The following is a 27581-nucleotide window of genomic DNA, read 5'->3' as shown; positions in this document are numbered from 1 at the left end:
CACAGTGAGGTCGTGCTGCGTCTGTGTGGCTCCGTGTGAGCGGAACAGATGGACGACACCGGCGCCGAGCGGCGTCACGGAATCAGGTTGTAGCTGTCGGATCAAAACGACTGCCTGTGCTGCCTCACTGTCAGACGCCAGACTGGACCCAGTACCAGGTTCAGCTGCCAGTTCCTCAGCGAGAACGAGGCGGCAGTGGAGGCCGACTGCACACCTGCGTTCACAGGTGGGAGGAAAAACGATGTTCACTGACTTAAACAGCACTTTAACTCCCCCTCCCACAGGCTGGTCTCCTCTCAGGATTAAATACTGTACTTGAACCATTATCATTGTAGATCCCACAGACTGGTCTCCTCTCCGCTCCATCATGGTGACGCTGCGTGTTTCTGGGCTGATCCTAATGATTGGAGTCACTGTTCTCATCATCACAGACAAAGGTGAGAGCATTCAGATTCGACCAGAGCTGATGAGATAAAACCATCAGGCTGAACGTCTTCTCTCTTCTCTCCCCAGCGATCAAACAGTCCCTCAGAGACAAACGTGTGAGTCCATCATTTCATTTATCTCCCTCCAAAGCTTTGGATCAGTGATCCAGTCATTCAGCTTTCACTCATATCTGGCTTTTATTTAAATGCACTCAGTTTCCAAACTGCAGGATTTAGGATTTTTAGATAAAAAGCTCCCCTCAAACACGGTGCATAAGAAACTGAAGGTCGTCTGCTGGGCTGCAGTAACTGCCCCAACCTGTAGGTGGTGCAGACGAGAGGCTGAGGTCATGTGATCGATAACAGGAAGTGGGAGGAATGTGGGATGATGGGAGATGGAGTCAGGTGGAATAACTACAGACTGAGGCTGAAGCCAGGCAGCAGCAGGGACAGGATGGGATCAGTGTAATGTCTGGTTCTGGTTCTGGTTCTGGTCTGGACCCATTGCCTTCATGTCCTGGAGACACGGTCTGAAATGTCTGTGTTCCTCAGATCCGTTACCACGGTGACGTGACAGCGGACTGTGAAGATGAATGAAGACCTGATTGTTCATCTGACGTGACACAGAATGAAGACGCTCACGCATCAAAGTTCCAACAAGTCATTTAATAAACTGAGTGGATCGGTTGAGAGCGTTTGTGTTCATTGCGTCCTTCGTCTGGTCTGTGACACTGTGACCTTTGCTCCAGTGGATTCAGTGATGGTCATGAACCGTGAGTCTGTATGTGAATGATCTGGACGCTCACAGTGGTTGAAGCTACGGTGACGTAACATGATGCAACACTCGCCCACAGCATCTCTGTCTCACTTGACTTCCTACTGAAGCCGCCACTTCCTGCGCTGACACACAGTTTCAACACAGCTTTCTACGAATAAAGTAAAATAAAGGCAGTAAACGCTTCAACCAATGAACGGATTCTGACATTTTTAGACATTTCTGACCCTGAGCCGAGGAGCGGCTGCTCACGTCCGTTAGGAGCAGGAGGCAGAGGTGCCGTAACCGTGGACGCCGATGGGCTGAGCATGGAGTGATGCAGCCTCACTTCAGCCGTCCTCAACACAAGGAGGAAACGGTCACATGAGCAGCTGAGACGAGGAAGAGGACGACACCATGATCCCACTGCTCCTGATTCTTGCTCCTGTGCTTCGCTCTGAAGGTACGTGTGTGTTTGAATCCTACTCGTGACTCCAGAGACATTCAAAGCTGCTGTTGGACTTCAGCCAGTGTGTGAATACGGGCCGGGACCAGTGGGTCCACTTCCTGTTTGAGGCCACTCGGGTTTTGAAGCCTTCAGCTGAACACGAAGGTTCACATCACACATGAACAGAAGCTCCAACAGCTTTAAGAGCAGAGACACAGAGACAAGAAGCTTTGCTTTGGGTGTGTTTATACGTCACTGCTGCTGCTACTTGCTCATTCTATGTTATTTATCAGTATTACTGTCTTTACATTCTATTTATTTATCAGTATTACTTTATTCACATTCTATGTTATTTATCAGTATTACTCTATTCACATTCTATTTTATTCATCAGTATTACTCTATTCACATTCTATTATTTATCAGTATTACTCTATTCACATTCTATTTTATTAATCAGTATTACTCTATTCACATTCTATTTTATTTATCAGTGTTACTCTATTCACATTCTATTTCTAAGTTCTATTGTATTCTGTAGGTTTCTAATGTGTTCACTGTGGACGACAAAAAGTATTTAATTGAACAGAGGAACTGGTTTCCTCACTGCATGTGACAATAAACACTCTGAATCTTGAATCGTACTATCACCAGTCAACCAGTAGGCGGCGTCGGTCCACGCGGCCTCTGCACCACAACAAATCACTGCAGACGTAAGTTCTGACTCCTGCAGCGAGTCACCAGCATCTCGTCCTCTGTTTGCAGCTGCCGTGAAGCGCATCAATCTGTACCACGGTCCTGGAGACGATGTCGTTCTGCCCTGTGTCTCTGTGTCTCACATTGATGCTCCATCGTGCTCCAACATTATCTGGCTTTATAACAAAAGGACGGAACCAACACTTCAGGAGGTTGAGAATGGAAAAGTCAGAACAGAATCGGTTCGAGCTGCACGACTGGATGTGGACACAAAGTGTTCTCTGATCATCAGGAACATCACAGCTGAGGATGCTGGTTTTTATACATGCAGACAGAGGGAGTACTCTTACACGGAAACATTTGTGTATTTAAGTGTTCTGACGAGTAAGTTATTGTTATTATTGTTATTAAGTTATTTACTATTGGGTCAACACAGATTTACTGCGTTTACATCCAATCAGTTCAAAGATTCAGCAAAGCTAACGATAAACACACAATAAAGCAGCTTGTTTCCTCTCAGTCTCTCCAGCTCCACCAGACGCTGATCCAAAGAGTGATGGAAACGTCACATTGCTCTGCACTCTGTTCAGAAACAGCAGGTTGGATCAGTGTAAACAGAACAGCATCCGCTGGCTGGATGAGACTGGAGCTGAGCTGCAGGAACTGACACAGAGAAACTGTGTCTCTGCTCTGAGTGTGAAACACCAGCGTGGTCCCAACCGGAGGCTCAGGTGTCAGTACGTGGAGGACCAAAGCGTGAGGATAGAGGTCCACTACCCACCAGTGTCCACAGGTGGGGGACACATCATCGTTTAACCTGCTGCAGGATTAAATACTGTACTTAAACCATTATCATTGTAGATCCCACAGACTGGTCTCCTCTCGCTCCATCATGGTGACGCTGCGTGTTTCTGGGCTCATCCTAATGATTGGAGTCACTGTTCTCATCATCACAGACAAAGGTGAGAGCATTCAGATTCTACCAGAGCTGATGAGATAAAACCATCAGGCTGAACGTCTTCTCTCTTCTCTCCCCAGCGATCAAACAGTCCCTCAGAGACAAACGTGTGAGTCCATCATTTCATTTATCTCCCTCCAAAGCTTTGGATCAGTGATCCAGTCATTCAGCTTTCACTCATATCTGGCTTTTATTTAAACGCTCTCAGTTTCCAAACTGCAGAATTTAGATAAAAAGCTCCCCTCAAACAAGGTGCATAAAAACTGAAGGTCGTCTGCTGGGCTGCAGTAACTGCCCCAACCTGTAGGTGGTGCAGACGAGAGGCTGAGGTCATGTGATCGATAACAGGAAGTGGGAGGAATGTGGGATGATGGGAGATGGAGTCAGGTGGAATAACTACAGACTGAGGCTGAAGCCAGGCAGCAGCAGGGACAGGATGGGATCAGTGTAATGTCTGGTTCTGGTTCTGGTTCTGGTCTGGACCTGTTCGCCTTCATGTCCTGGAGACACGGTCTGAAATGTCTGTGTTCCTCAGATCCGTTACCACGGTGACGTGACAGCGGACTGTGAAGACGAATGAAGCCCCTATTGTTCATCTGACGTGACACAGAATGAAGACGCTCAACGCATCAAAGCTACAACAAGTCATTTAATAAACTGAGTGGATCGGTTGAGAGCGTTTGTGTTCATTGCGTCCTTCGTCTGGTCTGTGACACTGTGACCTTTGCTCCAGTGGATTCAGTGATGGTCATGAACCGTGAGTCTGTATGTGAATGATCTGGACGCTCACAGTGGTTGAAGCTACGGTGACGTAACATGATGCAACACTCGCCAGCAGCACCTCTGTCTCACTTGACTTCCTACTGAAGCCGCCACTTCCTGCGCTGACACACAGTTTCAACACAGCGTTTCTACGAATAAAGTAAAATAAAGGCAGTAAACGCTTCAACCAATGAATGGATTCTGACATTTTTAGACATTTCTGACCCTGAGCCGAGGAGCGGCTGCTCACGTCCGTTAGGAGCAGGAGGCAGAGGTGCCGTAACCGTGGACGCCGATGGGCTGAGCATGGAGTGATGCAGCCTCACTTCAGCCGTCCTCAACACAAGGAGGAAACGGTCACATGAGCAGCTGAGACGAGGAAGAGGACGACACCATGATCCCACTGCTCCTGATTCTTGCTCCTGTGCTTCGCTCTGAAGGTACGTGTGTGTTTGAATCCTACTCGTGACTCCAGAGACATTCAAAGCTGCTGTTGGACTTCAGCCAGTGTGTGAATACGGGCCGGGACCAGTGGGTCCACTTCCTGTTTGAGGCCACTCGGGTTTTGAAGCCTTCAGCTGAACACGAAGGTTCACATCACACATGAACAGAAGCTTAACAGCTTTAAGCAGAGACACAGAGACAAGAAGCTTTGCTTTGGGTGCGTTTATACGTCACTGCTGCTGCTACTTGCTCATTCTATTATTTATCAGTATTACTCTATTCACATTCTATTTTATTCATCAGTATTACTCTATTCACATTCTATTATTTATCAGTATTACTCTATTCATATTCCATTATTTATCAGTATTACTCTATTTCCATTCTATTTTATTTATCAGTATTACTCTATTCACATTCTATTTCTAAGTTCTATTGTATTCTGTAGGTTTTATTGGTCGTCACTGTGGACGACAGAAAGTATTTCATTGAACAGAGAAACTGGTTTCCTCACTGCATGTGACAATAAACACTCTGAATCTTGAATCGTACTATCACCAGTCAACCACTAGGCGGCGTCGGTCCACGCGGCCTCTGCACCACAACAAATCACTGCAGACGTAAGTTCTGACTCCTGCAGCGAGTCACCAGCATCTCGTCCTCTGTTTGCAGCTGCTGTGAAGCCCATCAATCTGTACCACGGTCCTGGAGACGATGCCGTTCTGCCCTGTGTCTCTGTGTCTCACCTTGATGCTCCATCGTGCTCCATCATTAACTGGCTTTATAACAAAAGGGAGGAACCAACACTTGACGAGGTTCAGAATGGAAAAGTCAGCACAGATTCGGTTCGAGCTGCACGACTGGATGTGGACACAACGTGTTCTCTGATCATCAGGAACATCACAGCTGAGGATGCTGGTTTTTATACATGCAGACAGGGGGAGTACTCTTACACAGAAACATTGTGTATTTAAGTGTTCTGACGAGTAAGTTAACTATTGACTCAACACAGATTTACTGCGTTTACATCCAATCAGTTCAAAGATTCAGCAAAGCTAAGAATGAACAGACACTAAAGCAGCTTGTTTCCTCTCAGTCTCTCCAGCTCCACCAGACGCTGATCCAAAGAGTGATGGAAACGTCACATTGCTCTGCACTCTGTTCAGAAGCAGCACTTCGGGTCTGTGTGAACAGAACAGCTTCCGCTGGCTGGATGAGACTGGAGCTGAGCTGCAGGAACTGAGACAGACTAACTGTGTCTCTGCTCTGAGTGTGAAACGCCAGCGTGGTCCCAACCGGAGGTTCAGGTGTCAGTACGTGGAGGACCAAAGCGTGAGGATAGAGGTCCACTACCCACCAGTGTCCACAGGTGGGGGACACGCCGCTAAGTCGCCATCTGATCCAAACCCATCTGACAGTGCTTTCTGTGCAGAACCAGATGCAGAGAAGATCTACATCGGCAGCGGTGTAGGTGTCGGACTCGTGGTGCTGCTCATCCTCACGGCTGTTCTCATCAAACGCAGGAAAAAGGCTAAAGTGACGGAGGGTGAGTGGTTAAAGCAGACGACGCGACGTGACACAGAACCGAAGGATGAGAAAATGAAAGCTGGAGCAGGTGGACGACATGGTCCTTTCATTTCTTCAGCTTCTGCTGTGACAGATTAAAGTCATTAACCTCAAGCACTTTTGCTGAGTCACAGTGTTTGCATGTAAAATAGAACCTTTTCTTCCAGATCTGCATCAACCAGCTGACGCCTTGGTGAGTAAAGTGCCTTCACTTGCTCCCACACACAAACACAAGCACAGGCCTGACACTGAGCCGACACACGAGGCTTCGTGTGACAGGCTCATGTTCACGTCATGAAGTCCATGACCCGGGTTCGAACTGTGACCTTCGCGTTTGTGCTGTTCGTACGTCGTAGGAGGCGCAGAGCGGCGTGACCTACTGCACCGTCAGCCACCACAAAGCAGAGGTCGCTCAAAGGCAGGTGAGTGACCTCACACATCCTCGACGGCAGCAACGCTCCAGAACAGACCTCCAGAACCCGCACTAACACTGGGTAAACGCTCCACAGGCCAAAGACCACGACGCGGTGACGTATTCTGAGATCAGGGCCGCGACCGCAGACACCAACGACGATGCCACACACCTGTACAGCTGCGTCATCAAAACCCAGTGAAGAGGAACCGAGACACAGAGTAAAGTTACAAAGAACGGGCAGTGTTTTAATTATTTATGCACAGGCGTCAATATGTGGTCAATGTGATCCACACAGCACAATTACAAACATTCATTGTCAGACGTCATTAACATGTTTCACATGTTTCCAGCTACTGACGACATCCCCATTCTTTTCTTGTTTTTAGCATTTATTGTTAGCATTTTAGCATGTGCGATAAGTTTTGATTGTCTGCTACACAACTTTTCTATCCCTGTATTTAAATTCTTGCAGCTTTTTGTCTGTTTCCACCACGATTAAATAGAATCTGTCATCAGTGACCCGTCTAATTGACTGAACTTAATTTGAACACACACACACACAACACACACACACACACACCACACACACCACACACACACAAAGCCAAGACTCCAATCAACCATTGACCCGACTCGTCTGCCGGTCGTCACTCCTCTGACATCAAGGACACAGCACACAGTTTATCCTGTGAGGGGGTGGGTGAAGCCGAGGCCCATGACCGGCGTCAGAGCCAGTTCCTCCTCTGAGACTCCGGGGGAGGCGTGAAGCGAAAGCGCTGCAGGAGGGTGGTGAAGAAGATGAAGAGCTCCATCCTGGCCAGATTCTCCCCGAGACATTGCCTTTGACCTGCACCAGGGAGCAAAGCACTGTTTAGCTCGCTCACTGATGAGGAGTAAACACTAGCAAACGATCAAGTCCAAACCTGCAAAAAAAGGCATGAAGGCGTCGCGTTTGACGAACTTCCCGTCTTTGTCCAGGAAGTGAGCAGGATAGAAGCTGTGAGGCTTCTCCCACTCGCTCTCATCATAGAGGACAGATCCGAGGAGAGGAAACAACGTGGTCCCCTGTGGACAAACAAGAAGAAACGTTCCTTTGTACGATGGACGGTGGTGAAGCTAAGCTCTGGCTTCATTCTGACTCTAAACGTTTAGCTAAACGTTGAGCTCAACGTTTAGCTACTCTCGACTCCACTTCATTCCAAGCTGAACATCTGCTGTCAGGTCCACAGGCTGCTGGGCTTCTCTACTGATCAGTTGAAGGACAACATCTCAGCTTCTGATTGGCTGAACACACCTGAGGTAACGAGTAGCGAGACAGTGCTCTCTGTGGACAGAGATGACCTTTCTACCAGTTGAACGGTTCCTCTGACCTTGGGCTTCACTCTTCCCACAGAACTCGGCCCAGTTCTGCAGAGTTTTGGCTCCGGTGTTTAACGGCTCCAGCTGCCGTCAGTGTCATTTCCACTCACACTCTAGTTTTACATGCTTTTGTCTTTGTGTTTAATGCATCAATTAAGTGCTGCTCCTGTGTCCTCTCAATGAACACATGAATAACTGAAAGCAAAACAGCCTGATTTTAACTTAGAAACTAATTCCCATCATGCCAGTGCTTTAGCGGCGGTGATGTCCCATGTCCTCCATGTAAACCTTGGAATCATTTGCTCATTATTACTTCTATGCAGCAAACTCCTCCTGCTGCGCCAATAAATGAGAGTGATGAACGGTGTTTTATTAAAGTATTCTATCTCACCAACGGTGTCAGAAGCAGATGGAGGCTTCAGCCCAGACATCAGACGTGGGCCGCGGATTCTGAAATAGAAGGTGGAAAGAAGCTTCCTGCTGCGGCTGCGTCTGCTTGCAGCGTCCTCAGGCCTGTTCCTTTCTTAGAACTTAAGGCCAAACCGGTTTTCCCAGCAGTGGCAACACTCTCTGCTCTCATTTGTCAGCAATCGCTTCCTTCTTCCTGCAGTTATTTCCTGAGCTGCCCAGGACTCGTGAATCAGGAACTGATCTGAGCTCAGCTCAACCTGGAGCATGGGCGTGAACAGCCAAAACCAATAAGGCCCGACAGAAGCAGTGTTTGTTTTAGTGCAGCTTGAAGGAGCAGGTGGGTGGAGTCTGAACGCGCCGGGGACACAGTGGAGCAATGTGGCTTTAACAAACGCAGACCCCTCATTTCTGTCCCTCACTCTGACCTTTTAATCCCTGCTTGAACCAGCTCCACCCACTCTGTCACCGACCAAGTACGAAAACAAACAAACCCACGGAGTCCACAGTTGGCAGGATATGAAACGCATTACCCCTGTTAATGAAAACAAGTGTACTGGCCACATTATTAGAACACCTGTAGCGTCTTGAATTCACACCGCAGCTCTGACCTTTTAAGTTGGACGCTGTACTGGGGGCAGTGACGTCAGACTCGGTTCACACCAGCAACTTTGTTCTAAAACCAAAAGTCAATCCTGAATGACAAACGGGCCGGGCTTCTCAGAAACCCGCAGCAACGCAGCTTCTCAGTCCACTTCATCTTGCCTGGGTCACTTGCGTCCGCCTCTGCACTGAAGGCTCCATCAGCGAGAGGAAGAGAAAGAGAATGTGTTCAGTGATGTGAACAGGGTCAAACAGGAAAGTGCAACTCCGAGCGGTCCCCAACGGAACCGACCACGGAGCTATGGACCACACACGTTCTGGAACTTCAAGCTTGACCTCACACTTCAGAACATGACATTCCTTTCCTTCCTGATCAGTGATGTTCACAAAATGCCCCAACCCACGAGGAAGTTGACAGTTTTCACACATGACCAAACCCCGTGACTGTGAAAACGCTGCCTCAACTACAAACAATATTGCAAAGGCTTTCATTTTATTAATTTCGGGATGTTTTGTAGAAATGTGACACATTATTAAAATATTTACACAAGGAGCTGGTAAACTACCTGCTTTGAGCCACCGGGGGGCGCTCTTCAGGAGACGCGCGCTCCCTTTTGCGTTCAACGTCGTCATCCCGGTCAACAGCGCCCTCTAAGCGGCCGGGTGGAAGCCCACGCACCCAGTCCAGCGCTTCCCTGCTCGGGAACGGAACGGAGAGCGTGTCCTCCTCTGCAGCCTGCAGGAGGTGGAGGAGGCGAACGAGCAGTGCATGATGGGACAAAAGGGCCTCGTGGGCTCTGAGCGCTTCTGTGAGCAGACGCTGCTCCTCTGACAGAGAGTCCAACCTGGTCCACAAACACAGACTAAGCGTGATGAGGACACACTCAGCTTGACTTGTGATGTCTGACATATATTTATGTAACTGTGCTGAGGTTTAAGGAGCAGACTGTACGGTACCCTCATCCCCTTCACTTCCTGTCCTCTGCTCCAGCAGCTCACACGTCTGAGGAAAAGCGAGTGAAGCATGAAGGGACAGGAGGATGAGCTGAATAAATGCTGGGGTTCCCTAGTGTTTATTGTCCTTCTTGAACACACATTGGCCAGCCTTTTTGTTCTAACCTTTAACATGAATCCGTGGGTTTCTACATCCTGAGCATACACTGTCTTGAACACGTTCTATTTGTTAAGCTGTGACTGGGCCAGGTTCTGTCCATGGACCGCGATGAAGACGCACCCACTGACCTGATGGCGCGTCGGCTCTCTGAGTGTGTCTCTTTCGACTCTTCTGAGCTGCAACTCTGTTCTCTTTCTCCCCCTCCTTGTCAGCACTCCTTGCCCTTCATCCTCCTGATCCCTGACACACATGCAGAAACGCAGAACCACATGAGCTCTCATTTCATTGTCCCTTTTTATGCGTTACTGGCAAAACCACATTTCCCACATTCTGCTTCACAAAACAACCAAAGTCTCTTGCTTTTTACCTCAACAACACAATATAAAAATATAACACCAACTTTATGATTATAATTTAACAAATATAAAACTTATTTTTGCAGTGACGACCTTTGACCTTTCCTGTTAAATAAAATGCCAGTTGCAGCCTTTCTTTCTAAGATCACTTAGAGGAGACATGAAAATAAAAGCACATCATTACCCCACATCCTTCACAGAGCAGCTCCGCTTTGCTGATCTTTGTGATGGAAATGTGCAGAGGAAATCACAGTCTGACATCACAGGTGTTCACTCACTAGGTTAAAAGCATACTCAGGAACAGAAGTTGACATTCCCCTGCAGACGTCTGATTATTAGTTTTATTTGTGGAGTGGGCATCAGGTTCTGTTAAGAAGAGCTGCAGTTTCACTTCAGCTTCCGTTTCAATTTTCGCTGTTCGCTTGGCCGTTTTAGCAGAAGCACTGAGGGCAGTTCATGTAAGTCATATACCTCCTGGCAGAGACATTTTAGTGACATTATATAGAAAGGTCATCTGTTTCTCAGCTTGGACCCACCTGATGTCAGTAATTCCCGCTCAACATTAAATAAAGTGTCAAAAATAAAAAAAAGCTGGACATATATAACTTTTATTCACTGAGAATTAAGTCACTGTTAGAAGACATGCAGTAAATGATCGGTAACCAATGCAAGGAGGAACCAGACCGTTCTCTGTCACTGATGTGGGTGTTTGGCTAAGGTGTGTCATTAATTCAGGAGGCCTTAAAAAAGAAAGTGCCAAGAATTCTGAACCACAGCTTTTCATGGCATTAAGTCCAGTGTATTCCAGTCCTACCAAAGCGATGTTATTGCCGACACCCCTCTCTTCGTCGGCTCGTTTCCGGTAGCAGTCTCGTCGCCTCTTCCACAGCTCTCTTTTCTTGGCTGCCTGCTCCTCGCGCTGCCATCTCCGACGGGGCGGCTGCCCCGACGGGCCTAACACCTCTCTGTGAACCTCCATCTGGGCTTCGCTCGTCTTCATGCTGAGGATCTGACAGATGCCTTGGGCTTGTTCCTGCAGCGTGCCTGATTTGACTGCACAGAAGAACTTCAGGACTCAATGAAATGTCAATAAAAAGAAAGTAAGGTCATGTGATGCGTTCCCTTACGATCTGAATGGCTGATTCCACATCGCAGGAGCTTCAGCTCACAAACTATTCATGACCCCTCTCCTGGTGAAACTTAAACACCAAGGAAGCAGACGTGTAACCACTTACTTAAATCATGTCTAGTTTAGTTTTTATATCTTTTAAATGACAGTTTTTGTAATTCCTTTTTGACCCTCAACTGCACATCAATGATAGAAACTCTGCATCACTGTATAGATACAGATTGAATTATTAACCGTAGCTAGAATCAGTCTGCATACTGAAAGCAGGTTCAATGGACCTCAGGCTTTTTGTGGCTTTCAGTTTAGGGTCGTGAAACTTTCGACTGTCCAGCTTAAAGCGGAAGTGATTCCTGAATAAACACAAGCAAGAGCGTGCAGGGTCACACAGCCGATTGCTATTAGTGTATTTTAGCACCATTGTGCAGAGCATGCTGATGTGTGGATGTAAACACATTGATCCACAGCCACAGTAAAACGTTTTTCCAATCCTTTTCCATAAACTTCAAGCAAGCGTTCAAAACTGCTCAGGACGCTTCCAGGTGTGTGTTTCTTATCTCTACCTCGACAGGTCTTTAGGCGCCTCCTCAGCTTGTATTTGCTGATACGCTCCTGAAAAACACCCAGCAGAGCGCACTGCACTGATATCGTCTTCCTTTGGCATTTCGTTTATATTTCACTCACCGACAACTAACCATGCCGTCTTGTGTTTTCGGCTTTGATGGTGGACCACGTGGGGCAGGATCCTTTGGGGAACGTGGCGGGCGTGCCCGCCCTTGTGTCTCAACTAGTTGTCGTCCAGCAGACTCCCCCATGTCGAGAGCCCTCGTCTCCGCTGAAGACCGCGACAGACCAGCGTTCAGCACGAGGCGTTCTGACCGAGGCGGCTCATTCGGGCGCCACTCACTTCAGCCTAAGGCGCCTCGTCCCACGTCTGTCCTTCACCAGCACATTGGCCCAACCGCGGCCTCGAAGTTCGCACATGCGCAAACGAGTCATTGCTTCAGCAAACATCTCCCGTTAAAAAACGCGTCCAAAGAGCCACTGGTCCTGACAGCAACAACCCACCGCTTCCAGCTCCTCCAGTATCACGCGCTTCGTGTCCGCCGCCATGTCCCCTGTCACATTCAGCACCGTCTTCAGAAGCTCCTTGTAGCGATTCATCTGCTCGACCACCTGTTTTCTTGGGAATTTATTTGAACCCTTTTCTCCTTTGGTTCGGTGTCTGCGCTCAGACCAGACTCCATATTTGCCGCCAACGTTTATATTTGTGACGCATGCGCAGATCGTAATTGTGGCTTCCGGGTCCGACAGCTAAACTTTCCGTGAGAAACATGATATTGCACCGGTTTGCAGCTGTGTTAGATGCGTTTAAAAAGCCAACGTAACCAGATTAAAGGATGCGTGGCTTTAACGTGTCCCTCATTTCAAGGCCGTGTTTGAAAGCTAAAGATTAATTTAACTACAACAGATTTTAATCATTTCGCTATGCTGTGAACTCTAGATTCACACGATAGTTCTCCAACTGCAGGAATGTGCTTGTATGTCTTCAGGTCTTCAGAACATTCCAGTTTTACAGGAACACACTTGTTACTCATTAACCTTCACGGGTAGGCTGCTGGCCTTATCTTCAGCGTGACCCTCGTTTGTGTCCACTTAATCTTACACATGCTCTTTACTGTGGGCATGGCCTTGGACTGTATAGTTAATCTGCCTCAATCACATCGGCACTCCCTTCTGCCACGGCCGTCTGATAGGAACCTCAACCTTCCTTGCACACACGCAGCTGGGTCAGCTGGACCGACTCATGCTGTTATTCTGAACGTATGAGTTGGATTATAGTCTGTATAAATCATCCCGATGTGGTGGTTGCCTTTTCTAGAGTCCATCCTTTTCATCAATCAACCGCAGGGGGTCTGAGCGGCGCAGCCTGAAGCCATGGTACAAACAACGCATCTTCGTTCCCATTGTGATTATTTAAACTTGAGTCCTAATGAGCAAGTGAGAGGGAGAAACTGTATCCAGTCCACAGCGGACAACACAGGTGCATGGGGTGTAGGGAGGTTGGTTTCTGAGGCCCCGATCGGACTGCAGTTTTCAGAAAATACTTCCTGTGAGAAAATGTTGGTGCGGAGAGCGGTTTTCAAGGAATCACAGGCTACGTCAACAGTCCTGGGATTCTGCTTTCATACCTCCTATTGTTATGGATCTAGCTTCAGAGCTCACAGTCTGTCCACTAAACACACATTATACCTCAACCGATGCACACGACAGGAATTCATTCAACCCTCAGGGAACAGAGAAGTTTGGCCCGCTAGTGTCCATTGATTGTTATAGTGCCATATGCTGATGGACGTGAAGTAGGAACTAGAATCATGCCAAATCGGGGGTCCCCTCCTCGTTTCACACAGCAGAAAACAGGCTTATGAAACGCACCATGCCCAAATAGCTCCATGAAAAAAGGACAGGACGTCTGATGGCGGTAGAAAGACACATGCTTGCAGCACCAGGGCCTCACTGACAGCAGGACACACACTTGATACAGAACACCGTGATCACAAGCGCGCTCGATTTTTGTTCACACATAAAGCACACAACGCGTTCCTTCAGGAAGTAGTTTTTGGTTGTATTTATCAAAAACAAAAAACTCTGACTAGGCTCAGGTTCGGGAGTTCACTTGAATTGCGTCTACAAGACCAGAAAGAGATTTATCTGGAAAGGAAAACGAAACGTGCATGAACACGTAACATCTGCTGCAACGTGTGTGTGTGTGTGTGTGTGTGTGGTGTGTGTGTGTGGTGTTATCCCCTGACAGAACTAATTATAGCATCCAGTGGTTCTTACGCTGTCCTCAAGTCCCTCCTCTCGAAGGGGGTCCTGGTCCCGTCCTCCCGGGCCTCTTGGCTGGAACCGCCCCCCCACTGGATCCTGGCCCCCCGCTGGATGCTTCCACCCCACCGCCCCGGGGGGCCCTCGCCGCGGCTGAGCAGGGCTCCGGCTGCTCCCATTGCCCCTGTATTGCCCCTCTTCCGCCCTCCTCCAGACCGCCCGCCGGTGGCTCATCTCCACCTGAACCAGCCTCCTCTGTGCAGATTGCGCTCAGGAGATCGCCCCTCGTCCATCCAGAAACTGCTTTTTATTACGATCTGGTTGTATTTCTAATCGTTAGCCTATGACCATCAAGAGAGTCTGTCTGTGAGTCTAGTTTCCGCCGCAAGCAACAAGCACAACAAAGATCCTTGTGTTTGACAGAATACGTCACTCGGCACATCCATCGTGGTTTGAAGAATAGACTACGAGCTCTTTTCTGTTTTACTTAATGGCTCCTCACAGTTCTAATTATAGGATGTGAGTGAAGGGGCAGCAATGATGCCCGTCGATTCCCTGGACGTTTATCCATGCTGACCAATGACGCTCACTCCACGTTTGTCTTCTTGGTAACTAGAGAAATCAGCAGAGTGGACCTGCAATTTCAACAAACCCAACACTGATCCGACATTGATCTACCTGGATATCACGTGACCAGCAGAGTGACCTCAGCGGCTTAGCTTAAACCAAAAGCTATCAACCGAATGCCGCAATCCTCATCGTTACCACGTGAGGCGACCTTGGTGCGCATACGTGCTTCTAGTCTCCATGGAGACACAAGTGCCCGTAATCTCCCGGAGATAAAAGAATAGAAAGTGTTTACTACTGGTCTCCTGGGAGAGATGAACCAAGATAAATCCACACATGACGTCCCGCTGCGACGAAACTCGAAGAATAACTAGAAGAATGAACGTGTAACACTTATTTGAACGTGTCCGAGTCCTACTGGTGTTGGGCCATACTTGCTCCGAAGGAGCTGCTTGTAGGTTTCATTCCCACTGGGTCAGCGCTGATTAGGCTCAGAGGCAGATAAAGCCTGAACATATGGAGCCGGTGCGGGTTCCGTGAGCCCTTCCGCGCTCTTCCTCCGCCTTGGCTCGTCGCAGCTCGCCCACGCGCTGCCGCTCTTCTATTGGCTCGTCAGCATGGAAGGGCCGTGTTCACATAAAGAGGCGAGCGAGCTGAGATCGCACGAGACGCGCCCTCACCGGGAAGGGGGTGCTCGCGACGCGGGGCTTTCCGGTCCCGGTTTCGAAGCAGCTGACCTCGTTTCCCCGTTTAGTGCAGCGTCTATCGTCCTGCCCGCGCCTTCCTCTCCACGAAGCGGCGCCGTCGCGTCATGGTCGCCGGGGAACGGTTGCAAGGAGCATCGGCGGTCGGATCCCGTCGCCCCCTGACGACATCACGTCGCAGGAAGCCTCCGAGCCGCACGCCGCCGTCGAGCGTTAACGCCATGCGTACAACAGCGCGCGACCACGGAGGCCCGGTCGGACGGACGCGCGTCGGGCGCCGGAAGCGACGCGAGGAGGTTCCGCCGGATGAAGGAGACGCGATGGCTGCCGCACGGAGGAAGCCGGAGCGCTTGCAGACCAGGCTGTAACCGGCGCCGGTTCGCTCCGTTCGGCCGTCCTTCAGCCTGTCGCGCTGGTCAACCCTTCCAGTGATCCAGTCAGCATCCCCCCCCCCCCCCCACACCAACGTGTTCACGCCGCTCCTATATACGGTCGTGAGCAGGCACAGATCGACTGGCTCGTTCCATCGTCTACATGGTCCGCCTCGTCCGCCATCCTCCCCGCCACCTGGCTGCTGGCCGAAGGGTCTGCGCCTCACGGCCCTGCTGGGCTTCTCCGGCCTCACTGCGCAGGTGCGGGCTCAAGTTCGGGGGGGGCAGCGTGAGCCCCGCGCTGTTCGGCGCTCACCGTGGGCCGCGCAGGTCGTCCTGCTCCGTGGCGTCAGGTTCTTCACTTCACCCGGCCTCCCGTCGCGCCTCGCTCCGTGTTGGTTCGACCGCGGAGGTTTCCACGGCGTGCGCCACGGCCGTGCTCGGGAACCAGGTGGAGCGCGTGCACTTGCGCGGGAATGCTGATTCTGGATGCTGGGGCAAAGATAAGGCTTGCTTGTGTGGTCCCCAGCTGGGAACAGCCATCGCTTCCTGCTGCCCCCGGTTTTCTGGTGCCCCCCGATGCCCGACACGACCCGGACCCCGACCTGACGGTCGGAACATCAGCGTCAGTCTACGGCACCGCCGCCGTCTCCACGGCGCTCTCGTCCTGGTCCGTCGTAGGTACGTGAGTTCACCACCCAACCGGCTCCAGGTCCTGGACCCGCTGGACGTAACCGGCAGGAGCAGTGGGAAAGTCCCGCGGGAACGTTGTGCACGTGTTTGGTTCTGGATCTGTAGAGCTGTGACTTTTCTGTGTTTGCAGTGATACGGGACCGCCCTCCTCTGCCTCCCAGGCAGGCCCAGGCTGTTCTGCCCGACGGACCTCCGGCTCACTACTCTACAAACAGTCCATCCTCACCTGATCAGAATAAAGCCTTGTGGCTGCTGCCTCATCAGCTACGGTGGGTTCAGGTGCAGCCGCCTTTCCTTCGAGGGCCCTCACGTTCCGATTAAGCAGAATCCCCTGGGTTCTAGAAACCATCGCCTGCACTGGTTCCAGTGGTTATTATTGGTTCTATGGCTCCTTTCTTTCACAATAACTCAGATAACGATCTGTCAAACAACACATTCTTTGTGGCGACTGCGCTTCGTTTCCTGTTCCTGTTTTCCCTGTTCTGGATGAGGACGAGGTCGTTTTACACACTTTAAAAACCTGCGCATTCAGAAACAGGAAGAATGAGGCTGATTGCTGGTTTGGAACCAGAACCTCTGCCGCGTGCCGCTGCTCTGCTGCCTGCTTGTGTGTCTGCAGGCATCATGACCGGCTTCCCTTCTACTACTCCGTGGTCACGCTCCTCAACCAGATGATCATGGCCTGTATGAGGTAGAACCCTATCTGACTGGATCAATCGTAGAACGCTTCTCCGATTTCTGCCTGGTACATAGGTTCAATTAGTTCCAGCCTGGTCCATTTCATTCATATTCATTATTACAAAATAATAATAATAAAATAATAGGTTGATGTTGCACACACCCAACACACACTCACACACTCGCTGGCCTGTGAAACCACGGACCTTCATGCTCTCAGCTTTAAATCTCTCTAGTGGTCAGGTGACACTGGTCACAAATATGAGGGGACGCATTCTCGTTCTGGCCCAGAGTCCAAGATTTAAACAGAACGACGACCTTTCACTTCAACTGTGTTCTCACCAAGACTCTCCTTCCCCTCTCTTTCTTCGGTTCTGCCCCCTGCCCCCACCACCCACCCCCCCCCCCTCCCCCCCCACCCCCCACACACACACACACACTCAGAACAGAGGGGCTGAACGCTGGGAGGATCGTTTGACGCTGGTCGTTGCTGGGATTGTGGGTTCCATCCTCTGTGGCCTGTGGCTGGACCACACCAAGACTAACAAGTAAGCGTTCTGCTTGCTGTTCTAGCATGGTTCTGCTGCAGCCGTGTTTCTCACGGCAAATGTTCTGTCAGCCCCTGGCGAGCGGCGGTTTCTGCTGTGCCCCCAGCCGTGTTCTAGTGGCGGTTTCTGCTGCAGCCTGTGTTTCTAGTGGCGGGTTCTCTGCAGCCTCTGTTCTAGCGGCGGTGGCTTCTGCGGCCCCCCCCCCCCCCCCCCCCTCTGTTCTACTAGAGCTGTCACTAACCGCTGCTGTGTTTTGCAGGATGATCCACTCTGCTCGTCTACCGCCCTGTCGCTCGTTGGCATGGTTGGTCTCACCTTCACGCTGGACCTCAACAACATCTACCTGGTGTTCTTCACTGCTGCAGTGCTGGGGTAAGAGGGCCTGGAGGGTGTGGCTGTAGGTGACGGCACCTGCTGTGGGTGACGGAACCTGGCTGGTAGGCGACGGAACCTGGCTGTAGCTACGGAAACCCCTGCTGTGGGCGACGGAGAACCTGACTGTGGGCGACGTGAACCTGACTGTAGGCGACAGAACCTGACTGTAGGCGACGGAACCTGACTGTTGGGTGAACGGAACCTGACTGTGGGTGCGGAACCTGACTGTGGGTGACGGAACCTGACCTGTTGTGTGACGGAAAACCTGACTGTTGGGTGACGGACTGACTGTAGATAACAGAACCTGACTTGTAGGGCGCCGGAACCTGACTGTAGGTGACGGAACCTGACTGTGGGTGACGGAACCTGGCTGGTGGGCGACGGAACCTGACTGTATAGGCGACGGAAACCTGGCTGTAGGCGCGGAAAAACCTGACTGTAGGTGACGGAACCGTGACTGTAGTGACGGAACCTGGCTGTAGGTGACGGAACCTGACTGTTGGGTGGACGGAACCTGACTGTTGGTGAGAAACCTGACTGTTGGGTGACGGAACCTGCTGTAGGCGACGGAACCTGGCTGTAGGCGACGGAAACCTGACTGTAGATACAGAACCTGACTGTTTGGGTGACGGAACCTGACTGTTGGGTGACGGAACCTGACGTTTGGGTGACGGAACCCGAATCTTGGTGACGGAACCTGACTGTAGATACAGAACCGAAACTGTTTGGGTGACGGAACCTGACTGTAGGTGACGAACCTGACTGTAGGCGACGAACCTGGCTGTAGCGACGGAACCTGACTGTAGATACAGAACTGACTGTTGGGTGACGGAACCTTGACTGTGGTGACGGAACCTTACTGTGGGTGACGGAACCTGACTGTAAGATAACGGAACCTGAACTGTTGGGTGACGGAACCTGACTGTTGGTGACGGAACCTGACTTAGGTGACGGAACCTGACTGTCAGGCGCGGAACCTGACTGTAGGCACGGAACCTGGGCTGTAGGCGACGGAACCTGACGTAAGATAACAGAACCTGACTGTTGGGTGACGGACCTGACTGTGGGGTGGCGACGGAACCTGACTGTAGGGCGAACTGAACCTGACTGTAGGGCGACGAACCTGACTGTAGGCGACGGAACCTGACTGAGGCGACGGAACCTGACTGTTGGGGGGTGACGGAACCTGACTGTTTGGTACGGAACCTGACTGTTGGGTGCGGAACCTGACTGTTGGGGTGACGGAAAAACCTGACTGTAGATAACAGAACCTGACTGTAGATAACAGCACCTGACTGTAGGCGACGGAACCTGGCTGTAGATACAGAAACCTACTGTAGATAACATAACCTGACTGTAGGCACAGGGTTCTGTCCACCTAAGCCGGTTCTGACCGCAGAGCCGGTCCTTGCTTCGCTGCAGTCTTGGCCCGAGGCTCGCTGTCACTGAGCCTCTGATCATGACTCACGTTAACGGTGCTGCTGTACGATGAGTCCATTAACGGCTCCAGGCTATCTGAGGCCACTCGGGCCTTTGTTGGGCAGGTTACAAACACACCGGCTGTTTGACGTGTAAAATAGGGCGTGTGTCGAGCCCCGTGGCTGCTGTTTGAGCTGTCGACCTCGTTGACTTGTGGCTCTGATGGGTGGGTTCCTGTCTGTTCCAAGGTTCTCATGGACCGGCTACCGCCGCTGGGGCTTCGAGTTCGGGGTGGAGATCACCACCTACCCGGATCTGAGGACGTCGTCGGGCTCCTCAACGCCGTCGCTCAGGTGACGATGCTTTCCTGCTGCACCTCCGCTCCGAGGCGCCTCTCTAAAAACGCGTGTTTTGCAGATCTTTCGGCATCATCTTCTTCAACCCTGATTCAAGGGAAACTGCCACGGCTAATCAGCCCGCTGGCCGGGAACCTCTTCCTCTGCGCGTGGATGCTCCTGGGAACGCTGCTCACCGGTGCGGCCCCGTCCAACACGCGCGTCCAGCACGCGTCTTCATCCTCAACGTCGTTCTCTCTGTTTCAGCTTTATCAAGTCGGAGCTGAAACGGCACCACGTCAAGTGGGACGGACAGGAAGCACCTGAAGCTGTGAGTCCCAGGGCTCACGCTGGGTTGAGTTCACCCGCTGTTAACGCGTGTTTCGTGTTTCCGCTTGTTCCTTCCCTCCACAGACCTGTATCAGGAGACACTTCCTCCTCTCCCTTGAACACAGTCCTTCAGTGTTGGGGGTATTTAGTCTCAGCGTACCGTCCCTTGTCCTTCCGGTTCTAACCGAGTGGCGTCTAAACACAAAGCCTCAACGAGCGTTAATAAATCGGCCTTTGTTCCGTCTCCCGTCGCAGTCAGAGCGGCGCAGCGAGAAGCCGGTCCGTCGACTACAGCACAAGGGACAGAACCAGGACCGGCCCCATTCCCGCGTCCTAAGAACCTAAACGTGGTGTCTTCTGTGTTCCAGCTTCCCAGCGAGCGTCCTGAGGACCGTCTGTCAGAGACAAAGCCAACGGATGCAAGCTGAGCCTTCACTCAGCTTCTGTCGTGAAACCTCATTGTGCGGAGCTCCTGGCCATGTAATCGGACCACAGCGCCAGGGGCCTTTATGGCCATACAAATCTCTTAATGTGTTACATGGGCCCGGCCCTTAGCGGCGCCGTTCCATGGCAGCTGGTCAACGCTCCACCCACTCGAGCGCTGACGAAGCCCCGCTGCGTAACTCATGGGTTCTGTGGTGTGAATTCCCCCATCGCGCGGCCCAGAGGGAACGTGCTTCTGCTTCTGCCGCTACTACTCAATTGGACTTTGAGGATCTCTCTTTCAAGGCGTGGGCTTTTTTTCCCTTCGCTTGTTTTGATCACAGCTGCAGATTTATTTATGGTTTGCCTCCATCTGCACAACATAGGTACATCTGCTGCTTCCGCTGACGTAACAGTCCTGGGAGATTGCAAGAAAAAGTGCAAGAAAGCTTCTGGCATGCTGAATGTCCGTGTTTTGCTTTGCAGCCTCACTGACGCGACTTTACGAACTAGAGCATTGCTGGAGGTTTGTTCCTCCTCTGTCTCTGCTGCTGCTTTCTTTTTGTTCCTGAGGTCGCTCGTCAGTGGCGGCCATCTAGTTGGAGAAGCACAGGTTCACTCCTGGGTTAACTTTCTTTTTATCTTGAATGTTTTACTTTTTTGGTGATATTTCAGTTTATTTTATTTATATGAACTGTTTAACAGTGACTTTATAATCCTTTAAACCATTTAAATACTTCACTCATCTAACTCCCATGGATCATTTGGGTCCATACTTTCGGTAAATCAAAGCTTCTTTTGGGCTTATTTATTTTTTTGTTTTATTTTTGCTTTGTTTTTTGCCTTTTTTTGTAAATAATAATAACTTTCACAGTTAGGTCCTATTCTTTTTCGATTTTATTTAAATCCATTTTTTTTACTCTAAATCCACTGTCCCTGGCCAAAAAGGAAGGCTCCCCACCTGGACTGATACTGTGGCTGGCTGTAGTGTGGTCAGTTTTCTTTCTGGGTTCAGCACAGTATTGCCTCAACAATGAGGTCAACTGACGTACCTGGATACACTGAATTTATGCCCCCTTGGAGATGAAATAAATGCAGCGCTTTATGGAAGCACGGCCAGCGAGTGCGTGCTTGTAATCAAAGCCTGAAGGCGTCCAATGAAATATAGACCTTTTTTGGCCAGGCAGTGTGTAAATATGGCATTGTTTACGTATTTTACAACAACAGTTAATATATCAATGGCATCTTGTCCAGTATGATTGTCAGTTCACCAAACATCAGCTGGAAGTCGATCACTGAAAATCAGTGTCTTCAATAAAGAATGGTTCCGTGTAAATGTGTCACTCTGCACAATCAGGACTTGGAAGTTAACACTGGTCATTTAGGTGAAAGGAGGAAGTCCTCCAATAATATGTCCTCTGAGATTCCTGCTTGAATGTGAACTTAACACTGCAGAACTAGAAGCCTCCTACTAAAAAGCTTCATCATCAATTGTTTGAAAACGGCAACAAAACACGAAAAATATTTCACTTGTAAAGGAGGACGATGGACGAAAGATGACGCATCCCTCCCATTTTCTGCTAAATCAGAACAATAAAAGGTCCTTTTCCACCGTTCTCCAGCGTCTCCTGGGTTTTGTGGCTCCGTGCAGACGGCTGTGTGGCGTCTTTGGCACCGCAGCAATTAAAAGCTGCTCGTTGACCCTGATGAACGGAGGATGGAGGGCTGAAGTGGTTGCTGTTGTTAATACACAAAACTGCAGAGAGCGTAGGCTCTTCCATAAGCAAAAGGCCTTCGCTCGTGCTCAAGATGCTGTCCCTCTGCTTCATTTCAAAGGTAACGGATGGACGTCTGAGTACGTATTGTGTGAAATGAGCAGAGCTATGGAGGAGCGGCTTTGGAGGCGTTTGAAGATCTGTTTGATGTCTGTCGGTGCTGACTTCAATTCAATCTACCTGTACCGCTCTGGTCGGACCCGCCACGTTTTCTGCCCTGCTCTTCCGTGTCGCCGTCCAACAGCGGTGCTTCAACCATCACCTGCCTTTACAACAGGCGCGCTCTCCCACGGGGAGGAGGTGGAGGACTGAGCGCTCTCTGCCCGACGCTCCAGATGAGTCTGGGCCAAACTGCTCTCTGGCGGTGTGACCCTGGTGTAGGACTCAGGTTCTACACCCGGCGCCAGGGAGACTCAGCCCATGAGGGCCGCGGGGTTTCCTCCACACTGACACGTGGGATTCCTCGACCTGCAACAGATGATCCAGAACCCACCCTTCCCACTCCATCTGCAGCTCAAGATAATACCCACTGTCCTCACTCCGCCGCCTCCCAGTGACCCAGCACCGTCCCGGCGCTGACCCGCGGTGCCACAGTGAGGTCGTGCTGCGTCTGTGTGGCTCCGTGTGAGCGGAACAAGATGGACGACAACCACCGCGCCGAGCGGCGTCACGGGTAATCAGGTTGTAGCTGTCGGCTTCAACGACTGCCTGTGCTGCCTCACTGGTCAAGACGCCAGACTGGACCCCGTACCAGTGTCAACAAGCTCCAGTTCCTCACGAGAACGGGCGGCACTGGAGGCCGACTGCACACCTGCGTCACAGGTGGGAGGAAAAACGATGTTTTCACTGACTTAAAACGCACTTTTAACTCCCCCTCCCAGGCTGGTCTCCACTCTCAGGATTAAATACTGTACTTGGAACCATTATCATTGGGTAGATCCCACAGACTGGTCTCCTCTCCACTCTTCCTCCCGCTCCAGCATGGTGACGCTGCGTGTTTCTTCTGGGCTGATCCTAATGATTGGAGGCACTGTTCTCATCATCACAGCAAAGGTAGGCATTCAGATTCGACAGAGCTGATAGATAAACCTCAGGCTGAACTCTTCTCTCTCTCTCCCCAGCGATCAAACAGTCCCCTCAGAGACAACAAACCTGGATTCCATCATTTCATTTATCTCCCTCCAAATCTTTGGATCAGTGATCCAGTCATTCAGCTTTCACGTCATATCCTGTGGCTTTTTTTTAAATGCACTCAGTTTCCAAACTGCAGGATTTAGGATTTTTAGATCAACACTCCCCTCAAACACGTGCATAAGAAACTGAAGGTCGTCTGCTGGCTGCATTAACTGCCCCAAACCTGTGGTGGTGCCAGACGAGAGGCTGAAGGTCATGTGATCGATAAAGGAAGTGGGGAATGTGGGATGAGATGGAGATGAGTCGGTGGAAATAACTACAGATGGGCTTTTGGGGGAAGCCAGGCAGCAGCAGGGACAGGATGGGATCAGTGTAATGTCTGGTTCTGGTTCTGGTTCTGGTCTGGACCCAATTGCCTTCATGTCCTGGAGACACGGTCTGAATGTCTGTGTTCCTCAGCTCCGTTACCACGGTGACGTGACAGCTACTGTGAAGATAATGAAGCCCGGATTGTTTGCATCTGAACGTGACACATACTGAAAACGCGCAACGCATCAAAGTTCCACAAGCTTTTAAAAACTGAGTGGCTCGGTTTTGAAGAGCGTTTGTGTTCTTGCGTCCCTTCGTCTGGTCTTTGACACTGTGACCTTTGCTCCAGGTGGATTCATGTGGTCATGAACCGTGAGGCTGTAGTGATGATCTGGACGCTCACGTGGTGAGCTAACTGGTGGACGTAACATGATGCAACACTCGCCCACAGCCTCTCTGTCTCACTTGACTTCCTACTGAAAGCCGCCCCTTCCCTGCGTCTGACACACAGTTTCACACAGGCCTTTTCTACACGAATAAAGTAAAATAAAGGCGTCAACGCTTCAACCAATGAAACTATCTGACATTTTTAGACATTTCTGGACCCTGAGCCGAGGAGTCGGCTGCTCACGTCCGTTATGAGCAGGAGGCAGAGTTGGCCGTAACCGGTGGACGCCGATGGGCTGAGCATGGAGTGATGCAGCCTCACTTTTCAGGCCGTCCTCAACACAAGGAGGAAACGTTCACATGAGCAGCTGAGACGAGAGATGACGACCATGATCCCCCCTGCTCCTGATTTATTTTGCTCCTGTGCTTCGCTCGAAGGTAACGTGGTGTGTTTGAATCCTACTCGTGACTCCAGAGCATTCAAGCTGCTGTTGGACTTCAGCCAGTTTTGAAAGGCCCGGGACCCGTGGGTCACTTCCTGTTTGCGGCCACGTCAGGTTTTTTTGAAGCCTTCAGCTGAACACGAAGGTTCACATCACACATGAAACAGAAGCTCTAACAGCTTTAACAGCAGAGACACAGAGAACAAGATGCCTTGCTTTGGGTGTGTTTAAACTCACTGCTGCCTGCTACTTGCTCATTCTATTATTTATCAGTATTACCCTGTCTTTTACCTTCTATTTTATTTTGCAGGTTACTCTCTTTCACATTCTATTTTATTTTATCAGTATTACTCTATCACGTTCTTATTATTCATCATATTACTCTATTCACATTCTATTCTATTTTCTTTATCGTGTTACTCTATTCACCATTCTACTATTTTTTTATCAGTGTTACTCTATTCACATTCCTATTTTATATTTATCAGTGTTCTCTATTCACATTCTATTTCTAAGTTTCTTTTATTCTGTAGGTTTCTATTGTGTTCCACTGTGACGACAAAAGTATTCATTGTACAGAGAAACTGGTTTCCCTCACTGATTTTGAACAATAACCTTTGAAATCTTGAATCGTACTATCACCAGTGCAACCATAGGCCGGCGTCGGGTCCACGCGGCCTCTGCACCACAACATCACTTACAAATCCACTACTGCAGACGTAAGGTTGCTGCTGACCCTGCCGAGTCACCAGCATCTCGTCCTCTGTTTAGAGCTGCCGTGGACGACCATCAATCTGGACCCGGTTCCTTGAGGACGATGCCGTTTCTGGCCTGTGTCTCTGTGTCTCAACCTTGAGCTCCATCGTCGCTCCAACATTACTGTCTTTATACACAATGGTACGGAACCAACACTTCAGGAGGTTGTGAATGGACAAGTCAGAACAGATTCGGTTCAGCTGCACTACTGATGTGACACAACCGTGTTCTCTGATCGTCAGGACATACAGCTGAGGAATGCTGGTTTTTTATACATGCAGACAGGGGTAGTACTCTTACACAGAAAACATTTGTGGTATTTAAAGTGTTCTGACGGAGTAAGTTAACTATTGACTCAACACAGATTCACTGCGTTTACATCCAATCAGTTCAACAAAGATTCATCAAAGCTAACTGATAACACACAATAAAGCAGCTTTTGTTTCCTCTCAAGTCTCTCCAGCTCCACCAGACGCTGATCCAAAGAGTGATTTAAACGTCACATTCTCTGCACTCTGTTCGAAACAGCAGGTTTGATCAGTGTAAACAGAACAGCATCAGCTGGCTGATGAGACTGGAGCTGAGCTGCAGGAACTGACACAGAGAAACTGTGTCTCTCTGCTCTGAGTGTGAAACACCAGGGGTCCCCCAACGGAGGCTCAGGTGTCAGTACGTGGCGGACCAAAGCTTGAGGATAGAGGTCCACTAACCCCACGCAGTGGTCCACAGGTGGGGGACACATCATCGTGTTAACCTGCTGCAGGATAAAATACTGTACTAAACATTATCATTGTAGATCCCCACAGACTGGTCTCCTCTCCGCCCTCATGGTGACGCCTGCGTGTTTTTTCTGGTCTGCATCCTCTGATTGGAGTCCACTGTTCTCATCATCACAGACAAAGGTGAGAGCAATTCAGATTCACCAGAGCTGATGAGATAAAACCATCAGGCTGAACGTCTTCTCTCTTCTCTCCCAGCATCAACAGTCCCTCAGAGACAAACGTGTGAGTCCATCATTTCATTATCTCCCTCTCAAGCTTTGGCATCAGTGATCCGTCATTCAGCTTTCTCATATCTGGCTTTTATTTAATTTAAACGCTCTCCAGTTTTCCAAACTGCATAATTTAGATAAAAAAGCTCCCCTCAAACAGGTGCATAAAACTGAAAGGTCGTCTGCTTGGGCTGCAGTAACTGCCCCAACCTGTAGGTGGTGGCAGACGAAGGCTGAGGTCATGTTGAATCGATAACAGGAAGGTGGGAGGATGTGGGAATTAATGGGAAGATGGAAGTCGGTGGAATAACTACAGACTGAGCGAAGCCAGGCAGCAGCATGGACAGGATGGGATCAAGTGTAATGTCTGGTTTCTGGTTCTGTTTCTGGTCTGACCTTTTCGCCTTCATGTCCTGGAGACACGGTCTGAAATGTCTGTGTTCCTCAGATCCGTTAACGACGGTGACGTGACAGCGACTGTGAAGACAATGAAGCCCCTATTGTTCATCTGACGTGACACAGAATGAAGACGCTCAACGCATCAAAGCTACAACCAGTCATTTAATAAACTGAGTGATCGGTTGAAGAGCGTTGGTTCATTGCGTCCTTCGTCTGGTCTGTGACACGTGCCATTTGCTCCAGTGGATTCATTGATGTTCATGACCGTGAGTCTGTATGTGAAATGATTGGACTCTCAACAGTGGTGTTTGAATGCTACGGTGACGTAAAACATGATGCAACACTCGCCGCAGCACCCTCTTCTCACTTGACTTCCTATGAAGCCAAGCCGCCACTGTCCTGCGCTGACACAATTAACGAACATTTTCACAACCCAGCGTTTCTATCTACGAATAAAGTAAAATAAAGGCAGTAAACGCTTCAACCAATGAATGATTCTGACATTTTTAGACATTTCCGACCCTGAGGCCGAGGAGCGGCTGCTCACGTCCGTTAAGTAGCAGGAGGCGAGGTGCCGTAACCGTGGACAGCCGATGGGCTGAGCATGGAGTGATGCACTTCACTTCAGAGCCCGTCCTCAAACACAGGAGGAAACGGGTCACAAATGACACCTACAGACGA

General features: G+C 50.1%; 1 protein-coding gene and 1 long non-coding RNA gene across 4 annotated transcripts in view; both read left to right on the top strand.

The window, feature by feature from the left end:
- Window positions 1–301: 301 nt before the first annotated feature.
- On the top strand, window positions 302–1113 carry LOC114849757 (uncharacterized). The gene is made up of 3 exons (XR_003784689.3): window positions 302–437; window positions 514–542; window positions 978–1113. It is a non-coding gene; the product is annotated as an uncharacterized LOC114849757 (long non-coding RNA).
- Window positions 1114–1354: 241 nt separating this feature from the next.
- Window positions 1355–27581, top strand: part of LOC114849245 (uncharacterized) — a 48466-nt gene continuing 22239 nt past the window's right edge. The window contains exons 1-8 of one of the 3 annotated variants that reach the window (XM_041069449.2): window positions 3362–3390; window positions 3817–4483; window positions 5160–5473; window positions 5584–5856; window positions 5920–6033; window positions 6221–6246; window positions 6410–6475; window positions 6563–6973. In XM_041069449.2, the coding sequence (XP_040925383.1) occupies window positions 5416–5473; window positions 5584–5856; window positions 5920–6033; window positions 6221–6246; window positions 6410–6475; window positions 6563–6667 (642 nt within the window). In that variant the 5' untranslated portion in view covers window positions 3362–3390; window positions 3817–4483; window positions 5160–5415 and the 3' untranslated portion in view covers window positions 6668–6973. Of the gene's footprint in view, window positions 1643–2392; window positions 2708–2843; window positions 3117–3184; window positions 3286–3361; window positions 3391–3816; window positions 4484–5159; window positions 5474–5583; window positions 5857–5919; window positions 6034–6220; window positions 6247–6409; window positions 6476–6562; window positions 6974–27581 lie in introns of those variants that run through there. The other 2 variants (XR_008693897.1, XM_055506522.1) reach the window with 2 other exon arrangements.

This window comes from Betta splendens, chromosome 24, assembly GCF_900634795.4.
Source record: "Betta splendens chromosome 24, fBetSpl5.4, whole genome shotgun sequence".
Classification (NCBI taxonomy): Eukaryota; Metazoa; Chordata; class Actinopteri; order Anabantiformes; family Osphronemidae; genus Betta; species Betta splendens.
The sequence above is the reverse complement of the archived record's forward strand: the minus strand, read 5'-3'. Positions and strand labels throughout refer to the sequence as shown.